Below are 14,185 nucleotides of genomic sequence, written 5' to 3' on the forward strand. Positions count from 1 at the left end.
AAAATAAGAAGATCTGAATTTAGCAATTGTACCCTCTTTTTCTGTAATTCAATTTTCATCATCATCATTTGCAAAAACCCTTTCCCCTAAGTCTTCTTCCATTTCTCCTCTTTCCCCAAATACAAAATCACACACACAGTCTCTCTCTCTCTCTCTCTCTCTCTCCCTCCCCCCCCTGTTCTCTCTCTCGACACAGACACAGATTCTTCTATTTACTACTCCTATTTGCATTATCAATTGATAAATATTCCTGTTTATCGACGCAGATTACTATATACATACGCTATATATTTCTTGTTATAATATATAATATATAATATAGATATACGTGGAGGTGTTGGGGATTTGCAGAATAAGAAGATGAGCAGTGGGGTTAAGGGAGGTGCAAGTAGGGTTTCGATTCCCAGTGGCGTTAAGAAGACGATCGAGGATATAAAGGAGATTACTGGGCAGAATCACAGTGAAGATGAGATTTATGCAATGCTTAAGGAATGTTCCATGGATCCCAACGAAACTACTCAGAAGCTTCTACTTCTCGGTGAATTTTCGCTCTCTTTCTGCTTTGTTTTATTTTTCTTTTTAGTTTCTTTTTTGTCTTGATTTCTTTGTCTACTTATGCGATTTTTTGATCTGGATTTTGTTTTTGATCTGTGGTGTCGTTGGGAATGGGGAATTTGATTGTTGATCTATTCTCTCTTTGTTGCCAGTGTTTCTTTGTAATTTTACATGTGCTCGTCTCATTGGTGTTGTTTTCTGTTGGCATGTTGCGGAATTGTTGTAAGCTGAGGTTTAGTTGAAACAGGGAAAAAGATGGAACTTTTGGTGTGGGTTTCAGTGTTGTTGCACTCACTGCTGAGTTGAGAGCAGTCTTTGTTGTGCATTCTTCTGTTTCTGTTACTGAACAAGTTCTTCTGTCATAGAAAAGGAAGATTTTTGTCTCTGTTATAGTCTTGTGCAGCTCAAAAGAGCTTGCTTTTTATGTTTCTGCCTTGTCAAGATTATGTATTTATATGTAATTTTTTACATTGAGTCTTTTTGTTACTAATTGGGTTCATTCTCTAGAATGTGCTTGGATATTTGATATTAATTGAGCTTGCCTGTAGATCAATTTATTTGGGGTAGAGATGTAGTTGCAGATTCATTTGAGTGGGAGTATGAAACTCATGATATGGTCTGGCAGATATAAGGTATGACTTTTGAAATGTAAAATTTTGGGCTCTCGTGATGGAAGCTGACATACTACCATGAGATTCCTAGCTAATTAGTGGGGAACTGAGCGTGGAAAGAGCGACTATTGTGATTAGACTGGAAATAGGTGTTTCTCTCCGGTTCCTTGTTTTAATGCAAGTATTTTAACCCGTTTCTAGATATTTTTTGACGAAAGGACTTCTGTTTGCACGTCTGATAGCTCATACAGGTTTCTTTTACTCTTCCCCTGTGTATGAGGTTTTACAATCCAAGCTGACAAGTGGTTTGATGCTCTTATGCAGATACATTCCATGAAGTAAAAAGAAAGCGTGATAGGAGAAAAGAGGTACTTCTATTTGCCAATTGAACTCCATTTGGTCCACACCTTTCAAATAAGTTCTCCTATATAGGCAAAATATATGTTAATGGCTGTGAGTCAGAGTTTGATTTCATATTTGTTGCTGTGTAAGAATATTTTGAGTTTGAATCATTTTTTAACTTGTAGCAGTATTTGTTTGAAACCACAATATTGTACTTTAACATAGTTACAAAATTGAACTTTCTCTTTATGACAAAGCTTAGTGCTAGAACAAGGGGATACGATTTTCAATAAAGTTAATAATCAAAAGACATCTGAGATTAAGTTTGAGATCGTTTGTATCGCTATGTAGCTGTGCTATATGCCAACTCCGATTAATATCGATCTATTCTTAGTTTCCTGTAAAAAATCTATTAATTTTATTTCATTCAACAATCTAAATGCAACCAATCAATCCATTCATAATTTTCAATTTGTTTTCTAGTATAAGTACAATTAACTCTTGACTCCTTTTGGTTTCATCTGTTTATAGAAGATATTGAGACTTAAGTACAATTCATATTCCTCAATCTATCTATCGGCCCACTTAAATTTGTGAAAGCAAATTTTCCTTTTCTTTTCTTATTTGTGTGAGTGCATCTCTTGGTGAAATTGAGCTGTTTATGTTTGAGTTTAAAATATAAAATCAGTGTCTTAGCTTATCTTGTCAGATTTCTCTGATAAGGTTGGGCCCCCTTGTCCCACAAGAGGAAAAAAAAAGATAAAAAATTCCAATGCTTAGTAATATGAAAGGAATGTAATTCTCGACATGGTCAACGTGAAGTGTAGCTACTTATATTTAGTTGTTCATTGGGTTAATGTCATGTTTGAATTGTTGCTGTCCTGATTGTGTGTGTGTGTGTGTTTTTTTTTTTTAATCTTAGAAAATTCGTATGCAAAGTTCCTGATTTTACTGTTCTTTGAGCAGGCTTTGACTGGGTTTGAATTACTTTTTGTACTTTTTCTAGAATCTGAATAAGGAGCCTGCAGAGTTGAAGTGGAAGCCAGGTACCCAGGCACGGGCAAATAGAGTGGGTCGAGGGAATTATTCATCACGATACATATCTCATGGTGAGTCTAAATTTGATGCTACAATCACCTTTATTTGTGCCTTCTAGACTTGGAAGATTGAGTGGTTTGTATTCGTGTTATGCTCATTGTTATAAATTTCACTTCTGATCATGCCATTCAGCTCAGCTGGGAGCACTACTATCTGTGCTCTTCAAGACATAGTAATCCTACTTATTATATTCTTTGCAACACATGCTTCTCCAAGAAGCAATAAGAAACGAAAACAAAGTGGCCTGCTGCCTAAGAATGCAAAAACACCATCTTCATTCCATTAATTCTTTCATTTCTCTTGTCTTCTCATAATTTCTCGTCAGATGCTGGTGGTGGAAGAAGTTTGGCTGCTGTAAAGGAGAATGCCAGCAGTCACGTTACAGAGAAAGGTACTAGCAAGGCTTCCTCTGCTACTTCACAAGATATGAGAAAGAATGAAACTTCTTCTGTTACAAGGTGCGATAGGTGGTTATGACTGTCTGATGTGTGTGTATTGTATTTGCTTCTAACTTAAGTTATCAAATCTGCACTTTTATGATACACTCTGCCATTTATATTGATTCGCTGGTTCCTCCTCTTAATGTTTCTGAAAGTTGTTGTCTTCTGTGTTTGCAGCGCAACTACTGCTGTGTCTAATGGTGCTTCTGGTATTTCTTCCCAGAATACCAATGTTATACATGACAATCATACATCTGCAGGTGGAGGTGTTAATCAATTCAATACAACTACCATCATGAGCAAGTCGGAGGAACCACTCCCACCTTCATCCTCTATTGATTTAATCAAAAACCCCAATGCTCCGGGAACCAAGGATATACAGCAGCAGAAGATGCTGGAGATGAGCAACAGTGCATCATCTCTTCCTTCGTCAGCTGCTTCAGGACCTTATTTCTCTTCTTCAGATCCTGGACTGTTGCCATCTCAAGATTCACCAGTCCATGGACCTGTGGGCACTCTTCAGTGTGCTACCGCTCAGCTGGTTGATGATAATCCTACTGAGAAAAAATCAGCTTCTGCCAAAATCTGTATGTTAATCACTATCCTACTTGGATAAATGTTTTCCTATATTCAAATACTGATTTCTTCCTTGAATATCAGATAAAACAGCTAATAGGTTTACTCTTTCTGAAATCTGTAATAGCTATTTCTGAGGCTGGTATTCCCAATTTGCAACAAAAGATGCCAAACGATTTCCAGGGAGTTGGAAAGAATCCACATTTAGAGTCTGCTCAGATTGCATCTTCCACTGTTGGTGTTCCCACTGTTAGTAGGCCTTCATCTAATTACAACAATCGGTCTCAAGTGATTGGCCCGCAAAAAGGTGTGTCTCTTGATGAGATGATATCAAAATTCAGTATGTTGCTTTGAAGGCTCTGTAATATAGGCCTTTATTTCTGCATTCATGAGGAACTGCCCAAGACAACATACAGTTTTTATCTTGTAAACATCAGTGAATATGCTAGAAGACTATCTCAATGTTGTCGCTTAAATTGGTTATTGGTTATCTGTTCGTTTATCCTAGCTGCTGGTTGGCATCAACTGATTCTTGATTGAAGTTGGATGTTGCCCCTTTCATAGGGAGTCGCACATAATTTCTTTTTAAGTGTAACTATGGATTTCTCTTATAGTTTACTTCCTAAATAAAGGGCTACCTAAAATTGATGCCTTCTACACTGTTCAGGCTGGATACTGTGCTAATATCATGATTATCATGTAATGTTTTAGAATTTAAATGGTATCTCATGCAACTGATAGAGGTGACCATTTCCAGAATTGCTAATTTGATTATAATGGTTGCATCCATTGTTATTGGTGAATATGAAATACAGACTCCCAACTACTAACTGATGGTTGTGTGGTCAGGGTGCTGCTGCAGCTGCTTCATCAGAGGTTTCTACAGTATCTGTTGGAAGTCATCCTGAATCACATACGACTCCTGTTGCCCCCAGTGCGAAAGAAGCTACTCTGGAGCTGCAAAGGAAGTTAGAGGAGTCACACATTTCAGACAGACAACATGTGATTATTCCTGATCACCTACATGTCCCTGAAGTTGAAAAACTTGGATTTTGTTTTGGAAGCTTTGATGCTAGCTTTGGACTGGATTTGAACCAAAATGGTGTTCGAGTGAGTGAAAAGAGTCCACCACTGTCTGAATCGTCTGAGGCTATAGATGAACCTGTGAAGGAGATACAGTTGAGGTGTCCCTCTATCCTCCCTAAGTTTCTGAGTCAGTTTGAATTCTGCCTCAAATATAAGCTGGTTATGGAGCTCAAATGCAGAATTTTTCACTGGTTTTTGGTTTTGATTATTGTTAAACTTGCTTCTCCAAATTGTATGCTATACATGCAATTTAATGTGTGGATACTCTTTGATGTCTATGTTTATAAATGCTCCATATATGCTTGCGAAGGACATTGGTACACAACAAAACAGTTTGATGTGTGGCAACCTTTGTTTCTTTGAAACTGATGGTTTTTCTCTGTAGTTGAAGGACGGTGTCGATTGATGTGAAAGCAGAAGCAATCTCATCATGATAAAAACATTGAACAAAAAAGACATCAAAGTATCCTATATAGTAGCTCTTCTAGAGAAATTTTACTGAACTTGCTCCTCGGATGTATTAGGAGTAATGCTTGCAGTCAACTTTTATGGTTAAGAGAAGCATCTTTGCATTATTCATGCTTGAATGTGAAGAAGTGGTTTTGGTTCCATCCTATTTTATATTTCTCTTCTCTTGCTAGCTGGTCTGTTGATTTTGAAATACTTCATTTATTTAACAGCTGTATGTATAAGGAATGGAGAGATGATTTCAAATTTGTTCTTTGGCCGAAGAAAGGAAGAATTGTGGAGTAAACTAGGAAACACTCTTTGTATGAGGGTTTGATTGGCGAGTCACATACTGTCTAGTTCTTGAGAGCACCAAATTCAACCATGACAACCGAAATATGAACATGTTCCACTTTTTAATTCACTTAAAGTATCCTTTGATTTATAGATTCCAGAAAATCTTATGGTTTGCTGCATGTACTACAACATTGAAGTTGAATAGGTAAACATGTTGGGCTTAGTTTACACTGGGACCTTTCTTAAGTAGATGGAGTTAGAATTTCGTCCAGGAAAGAGCTCATGTACATGTAATCTTTCTTTGGTAGTTTTTTATGGAATGAGTTGGGAACTTCTGTAACGATATGACTGAATCTTCTAGGTCTTCTGTCATATTCTAATAGCTGTTGAAGTTTCTCCCTGCTGTCTAGCACTTCTCCTTTACTCTTGCCTTTTCTGGCCGTCTCTTCTTTTTCTATATCTTCATTCTCCTCCTTCTTTCACTTGTTAGTGTTTTATATTTCTCTGTGATCCTTAGCATCATGCTCTTTATTGTTACCTGTGTTTACCTGTTTGTCTATTGTTCCTGACGCATCTATCATACAATTCACTAACATTTATATATGACATGAAACCAATTAAAATCAAAGAACCATTTAATTCATGCATTTGGCGACCTCTTATGGAGCCATTCTGGGCCCTTAATGTGTTGTTTAGTGAGTGGGTGTTCATCCATGTATGAACTGTTTGAATTTTCTCATCTCAGGTTTTTGGTTCAGCCCCCGACGATCCATTTACAGTTTTCATTTATTTTTCAGTTTCTCTTTTTAACCATATGTTTTTTCTTTCTAAAATGTTGTACTTTCTTGCTCAAATACAGCAATCAAAATGCGTTTGTAGCTACAGAGGATACAGAAACAAAATATCCTGACCACCCTCAATCGCCTTCACAAGGACCAGAAAATTTCCCATCTAGTGAGGGTGAAGTCTCATCCTCTATTACCCCAGAATACAGTGAGTCCAAGCCGGAGGATGCTAGCCATCAGAATCCTGTGGTCCATACTTCTTCAAACTACAATTTTGGCTTCATGCCACCAATATTGAGTGGCCCAGTTACACCGTTGGAAAGTTCTGAATCTCAAGCTCGTGATGCTCCTCGACTTCCAGGCTTTGTTGTATGTCTTATGTGTAACTTATCCGTTCATTTTCCATATAATGTTTCTAGGTTAATTGCTGACTAACCTACATACTTCTCATCCATGTATTATAGATGTAATATTTCTTCTCTTCATAGGATACACAGATTTTGAAATTTTGATTTGAACATTTACATTCTTTATTGCCAGTTATTGATGTCAATTATATGCTATACAGGTACCACAATCTTTTGATCCAGCAACATATTATGCACAATTTTATCGTTCTGGCCTGGATGGTGATGGCCGCATTTCCCCTTTCCACGCTGCTGGAGCTGCCAACAAGTATAATGGAAATACTGCAATGGTCTCGGCACAGACTTCTCAGACACCTCAAGAGGTTTGGGCATTCAAAATCTTAGCAGTCCCTTTTTTGCTTTGTATATTCTATTGTGGAATTTGAATAATTTAAAATCTGAATTGACATTATGATGAAGACGTGAAGTTACTTAAATTTAAGATACTCCTTTTTGGCGGAAAAAGAATGTGAATTTTGTACTATAAGTTTCAAGAATTTGTACTTATTGGGTAATTATATTTGAAATCATTTACCTCTTGTGTGAAAATTCTTATCTTGCCACATTTATTTTTACATCAGAGAAACGTGTTTGGTATTTATTGATGATTCCATCTTTTCATACTTGTTTTCATCTACCTTTCCTTGGAAATAGTTAGATAATTGATCTCTGTGCCCTCGGTTCATGTTCAAAAACCTGTCTGCTTAGGTTTGCTTCCTTAACAAACTAAGATAGAAGTATGAATTGACTACGACGTAAAAAAGTTGTTAGTAAAGTCAAATATGAGTTTATTAAATGGTCAATATGACTCCATGCGCCTTGGTATTGTTTATGTATCTTGGTAGAAGTGTACCAATGATGTTTTTTAGTTGGAGGGGTATATTGTTAATACATTCATAACTAAATTTCATTACCCTAAAACTTCAAATACATTAGAGATGCAAGCGTCATTTTCCACCCAATCCTACGAAGTGCCTGAATCTTGAATGAATTGAGCTGTATGCTCATTCAATATTTAATATTTGGACTAGAACGGACTATTCATGAAACCTAAGTTTCCTTGCTCTCCTTGGCACCATTGTCCATCCTCTCTTTTCTGCCATGTTCTTCCTCTCTGTTGGGCCCATAGCGTTCCCACCTGACCACCTTCGCCATGATCTCCTACCCCTTTTTCTCCCCTATGCTTATCCTCTTCTCTCTGCATTATTAGCCTCACTCTCTTTTTCTTCACTCACCCTCTCTGCAATGGTCTCCCTCTCTCTTCTGCCAAACCTTTCTCCCACTGCTTCATCCTCCTCCATCGTTCCTCCCCATTCTTCCTGTGCTGCCCACCTGATCCTCTTTTTATCGCTTCTTGCCTCCCCTCTGTCCGTTATCTTCCTCATCAACACCACTAGAAAAGAAGGAAAGCAATGGTTGAAAAAGGAAAATGACTTGAGGAAAGAAACCAGAAATTAGGTGTATATTTTCCAAAGGCACATCTTATTGTTATATAATGAAGTGTGTATTTTTCCAAGGCACATCCTTTTGTTATATTCAATCTTACAATAATAGTTGAAGTACTTAGGGCTGAAAACAGCCACCAGCTGCCAATTCCTTGCAATTTAAATGGTTAACTATTCCACGCACCCATATGTTTGTAGAACAGTGTTTCATTATATACAGCCATTATATTTATCAAATAATATTTTACATCCCCTTTTTGTGCCAAGGTTATGTTGCCAGCACAATACAAGGAAAGTTGGGTGAAGGAGAAGACAGGAAGTTTATTTTGTCTCATCATTTTCCATATGAAACCTGTGCAAAGTAGGAAGTGTGTGAATGTGTTAAACTAGAGGGGAGATTTTTGTAGTAATGAAAGGGAGAAAGAAGTTGGGATATTTTAGCTATTTACTGTTTAAGAGGGAGGTTATGCCCTATCCATATAATAAGAGATTTAATGAAGTGTTTCAAAACTTCTAAGATAACCTCTTCTGAAGTGTGTAACACTGGGAACTCAGAGCTAGGTGATGTTATTTGTTTGGTGAAATTGATTTTCGTCTCATAGTGCTGATACATGGTAGAATTTGCATTTGAAGGATACCACTGAGTCCAAGAAATTGTTCTTGTTTAGCTATATTTCTTTGTGGTGAATATGTTATGGAAGGTTTATCCAATTAAAAAGTGTATAAAATATTACAATACCTTGGTTTTTTTTAGTTGTATTTAAGAATCATTTTTTTATGATCTCTTAATGTTATAAAAATTATTCCTTTTGCACGAATATGCAATGTGGTAAAATATTGTGTGTAGTGGTGCAGAATGTTTACTTATTCCTTTTTTATGATTATGAGATAAGTTTGAGGATACTGTATTTACTCAATTGACTTGTTCAGTTGCAGGGTGGTGTCCCTCTGGTTTTGTCCTCAGCTTCTCCATCACCACTTGTGACCCAGGCTGCTGGTGTGATGCAGAGCTCAATAACTGCGACCCAGCAACCTCTTCCTGTCTTCCGGCAACCAACTGGGGTTCATCTACCCCATTATCCTCCAAACTACATGCCATATGGTCCTTATTTCTCCCCATTTTATGTCCCACCACCTGCAATTCATCAGTTCTTAAGCAATGGCGCATTTCCTCAGCAACCTCAGGCTGGCAGTTTGTATCCAACCGCACCTGGGACAACTGCCAAATATTCCGTTTCTCAGTATAAGCAGGGCACAAATACAGGAAGCTCAACTCTTGGAGTGCCTGGCAACTATGGGCCATATGGTCTTTCCATGGCCAACTACACTTCCAGTTCAGCCACAGCAGCTGTGTCTTCAACATCTAATGAGGATGTTTCTGCCTCTCAAGTCAAGGAAAATAATGTCTACGTCAGTGGCCAACAGGTTTGTTCATTTATAAATGTTATATGATCTATTTCATATATGTAGAGCATCAGAAAGTATTTCACAGAGGTCTCTCGTGATTAGAATTTTGATATCAGTTTGGTGACATCACGGATGGATTCTTCTTGACAGTCTCTGATGAGTATAAGAATTTTATAATGATACTCATTAGTGATTCCTAATACATTCCAAGTCAAATCTCAATGTCATATTATCTATTGCTAATACAAATGTGGTGATAATGAACTGTCCAGTGATTAATATAGGAAACATGCTTTGTAATATAGTATCCTATTTCATTGCAGACTCCAAATTGGGTTTCAGTTTTTGCATTTTCGATCATAGCGGCACCATATAGTTTGCAGTTCATTACTAATTTAAATATGTATAAAGCTCGTAAGTTAGAACCTCATGGTTTGACATAGACCTTGCTAATTAGATATGTGTATATGCTCCTGTTTGTCTATGAATGTCTCTTGACATATTGGAATAGTCACCGATTTCGTGTTCCATTTTGCCTTTGCAGAACGAAGGTTCGGGCGTTTGGTTTACTACCCATAGTCGGGACATTCCTACCTTGCAGGCAAGTTCGTTCTACAATCTTCCTCAGGGTCAACTGGCTTTCACCCCTACACAGCCTGGCCATGGAACCTTCACAGGGATTTTCCACCCTGCACAGGCCGTTACAGCAGCAAATGTTCATCCACTTTTGCAGCAATCTCAAGCCATTACCAACCCTGTTGATATGGTGGGACCAACAGCCAGTGTTTACCAGCAGCCTCAGCATGCACAACTTAATTGGCCGAGTAACTACTAAGAAAGATGATGTTTCCTTCTTATGGCAGTGACAAAATTCAAATCCCGAGGCTTACTTCTCAATGGGATTTTGCAACAAGTTCTGATTTAATGGAAAAGATCAGAAGACACAGATGCCTTAACTGAGTGTAAATTAATGGAAAGGGCCAATAACATTGGCTGATATCCTTTGTGGTCTTCTTGTGACTCATAACAACCTTTTAAGTTAAATTGAGGCCAGAATGTGCAAACCAATCTCTTTCTTGCTTCTCATAGAAAGTTTTTGTAATTCCCTCAATATAATTGGGGAGCCCTCCTTTCTATAGGTTTTAGCTTCATTATTAGTGTAGTGGAGAGTTTGATTCATTTTGTTTGGCATAATTTTCAATAGCTTGAAACTTTAGAGGTATTATAGGCAGATTCTGATGTGAGGTTCTTAGGTGTTACTCTTGAAATTGTTTCTGCCATCGTTCTCTTGTCATGTTTCTACTTTGCGCTGTCTTACCTGTAAAGTGAGAATTTTTCAGATAGCAAGGAAGTTGTACTTTGGAACTGTTGTAACTGGCCTTTGGTATTATTCATGTGGGAAATTCTATTGCTGTGATGGACTTAATAAGACTTTCTACCCTCTATTTGAGTATTGAAGTCATCCCACAACTCAACAATCCTTTGCATCACCAGTTCGAATTGAAAGAATTATCTTTTTCATGGGATTTCTTACTTGTGATTCTTTGCGAACATTGATAGTCTACTACTGTTGTTTTATCCGCTGCTGTTTATTACTTAGAATATCCAAATACAATGTTTATATTGTAGGATGCATTGATTCTAGTATGCTATTATTAGATTTAGGCTTAGTTAAATTGGATTTGTCGTGCATTTGGCATTGATGAAGGTTGTGATGTAGAGATGGTCTGGTTCTGGTACAAAAAGATAAGGAATTCAGCCCCATCCCTAAATCCGAGGTTTCTTTTCATATTTGGTTTGGTACGTCCTCTAATTACTAAAGTTTTCTATTTTTACATTATAATCGATTACTCAGCATTTGGTGTACTATTTAATATCAGGAGGACTGTCTCTCTCTTTTTCTCTCTCTCTCACATGGATAACATATTTGTTTTGAGTTTAGTGTAATTTATTTCTGTGTTAGGTAAATGAGCAAATTTCTTCATATAAATAACATAATAAGTAAATTATCCTCATGTGTTTTTAAAAAATAAAGCAAATTATTCTTTATCTGTATCGTAGTTTGCTTCTTTTTTCAAAATAAATGAGATAATTTGCTATTTTATTTCTTATAGGGATTTCTTTAGTCATTTCTTATATCATATGGAAGGTGGGGGGAGGGGGGGATAAGTTGCATATTTCCTATGGTAAGCACGTCTCATCCAGGCTTTCCATGGTAAAATTGTTCTTGGGAGTTTATTCCTTCAGCAGAAGCCCAAGAAATAGTCCTAATCAATTATCACGATTTTTGTGGGTTTTTCAAACTCCTAATTATATAAATCGATTTACAAATGAATGATACAAGAATAATAATATTCACAGAATATTAAAATGAAGTAGTAAAACGGCTCAGGGAGCCGAGATATGAAGAGGCAAGACGCAATCACAAAGGCCAATAGCCTTACTCACGGTTGCTCCAATATTTTCACCAAGAAATCACTAAGAATTGTTGACAAATAACCAACACAACCACTTAGGAGCAAAGATCTCAAGAATAATTCTCTGTTTTTGCTTTGTAGGTTGGATTTATTTTTCAGATCATGGAGGGATATATATACGGTAGAGATATAGTAGAAGGTTGAGGATTTGGCAGTGATATTAGTTTCCAAAGTGATTGGAAACTGTTGGTTAAGAAGAAGAGGGAGGAGGAGAATGCTAGGAGACAGAGAGAGAGTGCGGCCGCAACCAAGGAAGAGGGGAGGGGGAAATGACAAATAGGTTTAGGGTTAGGGTTAAGGATATTTATTTAAAGCTTACCGGGTCGATAGGATAGTGGGTCGGGCCAAGTCCTTGGGCTGGGTTAGTCTTAGTGGGCCTAGCAGACTTGGGAATAAAAGAGCCATCCATATGAGTAAGGTGGGTCTTAAGCCTACCTAAAATTGGTCATGGGCCACATTAATTTTTAACATTCTCCACCTTGGACCAGGACCCAAAAGGGAACCTGGCCTAAGTCCGGATCTCGATTATCATCATAGCCATTATTCGCCAAAGGGGGTACTGGCAAAACAAAGAAATATACAAGCATAGATATGTTTAGATTTATCCTAAGTTTATAATTTGAAGGCAAGTTCCAAATTTTGGGTAAATATTTGGTTCCCATATCTACTGGTTTTAGGTCAATTTTTATCTTTTCTAAGTTGATTATTTCTTTTCCAACTATGTCTATTATAAAGTAGTACCTAACGTCAATATGCTTTGTTCTGTCACGGAAAACTGAATTTTTACGAAGTTGGATTCCTGATTGACTATCTGAAAACACAATTACTTTTTCTTGCAAAAAACCAATTTCATCTAATAATCCTTTTAACCAGATTGCTTCTTTAAATGCTTCTGTGGTAGCAATATATTCAGCCTCAATAGTAGGCAATGCAACAATGTTTTGAAGCTTGGATTTCCAGCTTATGCATGAGCAACATAAAGTAAATAAATATGAAGTTGTTGATTTATTATTATCTCTATCATTAGCATAATTGGAGCCTACATATCCAATTAGTTTAACACCATAATTACTTTTTAGAGAATCTTATACCATAATTTATAGATCCATTCAAGTATCTAAGTAACCACTAAGGGCATCCCAATGAGGTGAACTAGCATTATATTTATATTTACTTAAACAACTCACAACATAAGCAATGTCAGGCCTAGTACTAACTATTAAGAACATAACAGAGTGCATTGCATTTGAGTAAGGAACCTTTTCCATTTTCTTTTTATCAATTTTAGTCGTAGGACTTTGTTCCTTAACTGGAAGTGTGCTCCTAAGGGAACAGAGGTTGGTTCAGAATTCGACATGAAAATTTTTCTCGCACTGATTTGACATAAGATTTTTGATTTAAATTTTTTTTGAATCCTTTCTATTTCTTTCTATAGACATTTCTAGAATTTTCTTAGCATTACCTAGGTTTTTCATTTCAAAATTTTGGCACAAGTTACTTTGTAAAATCCTTAATTAATTTTAGACTAGGGTTAGCAATTAACATGTCAACCACATAAAGAACAAGGAATACAGGGACAAATTGATCATATTTATAATACAAGCAATGATCATAAGAACTTCAATTAAAATTCAAAGACGGCATAACTCAACAAATTTTTTATTCCACTGCCTAGGTAATTGTTTTAGGCCATATAAGGAATCTTTAAGTAAACATACATGATCAGAATTTTGTTTATCTATAAAACCACATGGTTGATGCATATAAGTTTCTTGTAAATTTTCGTGCAAGAAAACAATTTTGACATCTATTTATTTTAATTCTCAATTAAATTGAGCAACAATAGCAAGAATAATTCTAACGGTATATTTAATAGTAGGAGAGAAAATTTTGGTATAATCTACACATTTATTTTGGGTGAAACCTTTAGCAACTAATCTTGCCTTAAAACGTGTAAAGTTATTTTTTTGTTTAACTTTAAACACCCATTTGCATTCAACAACAGTTCAATCCTTAGGTTTAGGAACAAGCACCCATGTTTTGTTATCATTTAAGGATTTTATTTCTTCTTTCATGGCTTGTATCCAATTTTCTAAATTTTCAGAACTTAATGCTTCTTCATAAGTATTTGGTTCAATATTTTCAGTATCATCCAAAACAAGATGAAAATCTTTTAGTCTAGAGGGTAGTCTACGTTATCTTCTTACTCTAT

General features: G+C 36.5%; 1 protein-coding gene across 1 annotated transcript; it reads left to right on the forward strand.

The window, feature by feature from the left end:
- Window positions 1-10,927, forward strand: LOC105178745 (GBF-interacting protein 1-like). Its single transcript, XM_020699411.1, has 11 exons — window positions 1-538; window positions 1,491-1,534; window positions 2,515-2,617; window positions 2,932-3,064; window positions 3,224-3,633; window positions 3,750-3,970; window positions 4,472-4,806; window positions 6,312-6,606; window positions 6,806-6,967; window positions 9,026-9,514; window positions 10,041-10,927. The coding sequence occupies exons 1-11, from the start codon at window positions 361-363 to the stop codon at window positions 10,329-10,331; spliced, it is 2,661 nt and encodes an 886-aa protein (XP_020555070.1). The 5' UTR covers window positions 1-360; the 3' UTR covers window positions 10,332-10,927.

Source organism: Sesamum indicum, linkage group LG16 (assembly GCF_000512975.1).
Source record: "Sesamum indicum cultivar Zhongzhi No. 13 linkage group LG16, S_indicum_v1.0, whole genome shotgun sequence".
Lineage (NCBI taxonomy): Eukaryota > Viridiplantae > Streptophyta > Magnoliopsida > Lamiales > Pedaliaceae > Sesamum > Sesamum indicum.